This window comes from Epinephelus moara, chromosome 23, assembly GCF_006386435.1.
Source record: "Epinephelus moara isolate mb chromosome 23, YSFRI_EMoa_1.0, whole genome shotgun sequence".
NCBI classification, from domain to species: Eukaryota; Metazoa; Chordata; class Actinopteri; order Perciformes; family Serranidae; genus Epinephelus; species Epinephelus moara.
The window spans coordinates 32705606-32708749 of record NC_065528.1 but is presented as its reverse complement, the minus strand read 5'-3'; the positions used below and the strand labels follow the sequence as shown (position 1 = coordinate 32708749).

Below are 3144 nucleotides of genomic sequence, written 5' to 3'. Positions count from 1 at the left end.
TTATTCAGGTTAAAGTAAAGTGTGAAGAAGCAGCGGGTCTGTGGGGCAGCTGAGTGAAGTGGAGCCTGAGGAGGAAGCACCGGTTAGCCCCGGTTTCACTACAGGCAGATTCACTCGCTACAGGGGCGAGGAAATAAAACCTGAACAGCCAATCAGAGTGATCTCTCTCACCGACAAGCTCCGCCGCCCATTCAACATGCTCAATCGGTAGAAAAGCCGCCGATGCCGAAGTGCCGATGGTGTGGGACACACCGCAAAAACTAGGCCGACAGACGCTCACCGACGGCCCGACTTTGGTCGACAGCCGACCGTCGGCTTGGTGTGTCAGGGCCTTAAGAATTGTCTTAGAATTTCATCACTAGGAGCGACTCTGTGTACCAGGAAGCTTTGTGAAACACTGATCTGTAACATGAAACTGTTTTATTCAGTGTTTTTCCTGGTTTAAATCAGCTGCTCTGTTTGTTTCTGAGAGGAAGAGACCTCTGAGGATAATTCAGCTCCTGAACAATGAACACTGAAGGAATTCAAACCAGGAGAAGTTTCATCTGGTTGTAATCTGCAGCCCTCATCACTAGATGCCACTAAATCCCCCTAAATCTGACACACTGGACCTTTCATGTGAGCTTTCTTGCTGATATATAACAGCATCATTTAGCATGCATGTGATGGTCGTACTTTCTCGAGACATGTGATACAAGAAACACATGCAGACAGCAGAACGTTGCTTGTAAACTAACGATAAGTGAGGAAAAAAAAAGAAAAGGACATCAGTTTCTATTCTTGCACAAAATCCACTTTCAATGTCTGTTTTCATCCATTTTCTAAATCTTTCAAGCTCTTGATTTTCCCCCTCAAATTCACAAAATTTAAAGGATGAAAAGGACCCATGGGACCCCGGTCAAACACAAACAGCTGACCTGGTTTAACAGCAGGTACCAGCAGTTGACTGGAGACAGCAGGTTCTGATCCTTTCTGAAAGACAGACAGAGACAGATCCTTTAAGTGAAGTGAAAACACACCAGCTTTTTTCAACTACACTTCTTGTGTGAACAAATACTCTAATGTGAAAAAGACAAAGTTAGCAACTAGCTGACAAACACAGAAACACACTCATTATTGTGCGAACAGCTTGTTCAACTGTCTCTAAGATGCAAAAAGGTTTGTATTTGTCTTGCAGTGTGGAAGCTAGTTAGCCTAGCATGATCATATCAGAATAATTCCCTCAACATTTTTACTATTTGCAAGTTATTTCAATCATTAAGAGTGCTCACATTACAGCACAGACATCGTCAGCATCAAATATTCATGTAAACTGGTCAGCACCAGCAGAGGGCGCCATCACTGCAGAATTTGATTTCTTTATAATTACATTTTGACCAAATAGAAAATATATGCATTCACGTTTTAGTAAAAAAAAACAAAAACTTTTCATTTCAACTGGACACACACACACACACACACACACACACACACTCGTCTACTTCTGTCTTTGTGAGGACACTCATTGACTTGATACATTCCCTCGCCCCTTAACCTAACCATACCTATCACCAAACTATATGCCTAACCCCCTTACACTAACCTAAACCTGATTCTAACCTGAACCATAAAACCAGGTCCAAACCCTCAAACAGGCCTTTAAAGAAGTGGGGACCAACCCAAATGTCCTCACTTTGTTGGTTCATGATTCAGTCCCCACTATGTAGCAAGTACTTGTATGTACTCTCTCACACACACACACACACACACACACACACACTCAGTCCTACTTGTATTGCTGATGGTCTTTCGTGCTGCGTGTTTTGGCCATGAACCTCTCGGCGAGCTTCTCCAGATTCCTGGAATATTCCGTTTCGATCTCCGACTTCTTCCTGAAGAAATCCTGCAGGTCCTGAAGCAGCTGGACCCGCATCTCGGTCTGCTGCTCCAGACAGCGCTGCTGCTCCACCAACTGGGCCCGCACATCTACACACACACACACACACACAAACACACACAGATGGACGTCACTGTAAATTGAACACATAAGACAATGTTTTCATTTGTGGCAGCAAAATAACTGAATATTTATTTTTCATTTCACTTCCACAAAGACGGCAGATCATCTTTTATTGTTTCTGTTTAGTTCATCTTGTTGTTGTGTGTTGAAAAACACGACTACAGACTCTTTTCATGGCGACACAACAATCAGCGGAAGCAGTGCTCTGACTGTTTGGTATTTTCCCGACCTTGAAACGCTCTTTCCTGTCTGTGTGGTGTTTTGGTGTCCAGCACAGTCCAGCTTCATTCAAATGAGGCAACGCTGAGCGGCCTGTTGGAACTTTGGTGGAAATATTTGACTCTGCACTGAGAATAGATGTTTAAGAACCAAATCTGTTTCATCACTCAGAAATGGCCAAACAATCCTTAAAATGATGAATTTAAATCAGCTTTAAAAACAAACATTAAATGTGTTTAAAGCAGGAACGTCTGTGAATATAAAATAATCGGAGTGACTCTTCAGTGTCTGTTTTCTCCAGCTGAAAAGTTTCTACTTCGGTTCATTAAATCTCTGCAGACGTGTGAAGACAGCAGGACACAAACAGTCTGCACACACACACACTCTTCACTGTGTTTACCTTCATTAAACCACATGTTAATGACTCCAGGCTGATACACAGTAACCACACACACACACACACACACACACACACACATCAGACGGCTCAGTTTAACTCTTTATTATTCATGCAGGAGCCGTCAGGAGCTCATTAATCCTCTGAGTCGCTGCCTCCTGTCCGACTTTCTTTTTAACTAAAGTGGCCTCTCATGTTTTACTTTGAAATTTATTCTTGAGATGCAGCACGATGAAAACGCTGCTGAGTCACGTTACGATATGATGTCATCATTTATGAAGTGAGATAGAGCAGAATTAAAATATATCTCCTCACACTGATGTGGTCATACACTGAACAAAAATATAACACTTAGCAACATAGCAACACTTTTGTTTTTGCTCCCATTTTTCATGAGCTGAACTCAAAGATCTAAAACATTTTCTATACACACAAAAGACCATTTCCCTCAAATATTGTTCACAAATCTGTCTAAATCTGTGTTTGTGAGCACTTCTCCTTTGCCGAGATAATCCATCCCACCTCACAG

The 3144-nt window shown here is 42.3% G+C and overlaps 1 protein-coding gene across 1 annotated transcript in view; it reads right to left on the bottom strand.

Moving 5' to 3' along the window:
* The window catches only part of LOC126385269 (SLIT-ROBO Rho GTPase-activating protein 1-like), a 43881-nt gene that overhangs the window by 25559 nt on the left and 15178 nt on the right, over nucleotides 1-3144 (bottom strand). The window contains exons 2-3 of the mRNA XM_050036879.1: nucleotides 1770-1965; nucleotides 918-972 (exon numbers count right to left, since the gene is read on the bottom strand). Coding sequence (XP_049892836.1) covers nucleotides 918-972; nucleotides 1770-1965 — 251 coding nt within the window. The remainder of the gene's footprint in view (nucleotides 1-917; nucleotides 973-1769; nucleotides 1966-3144) is intronic.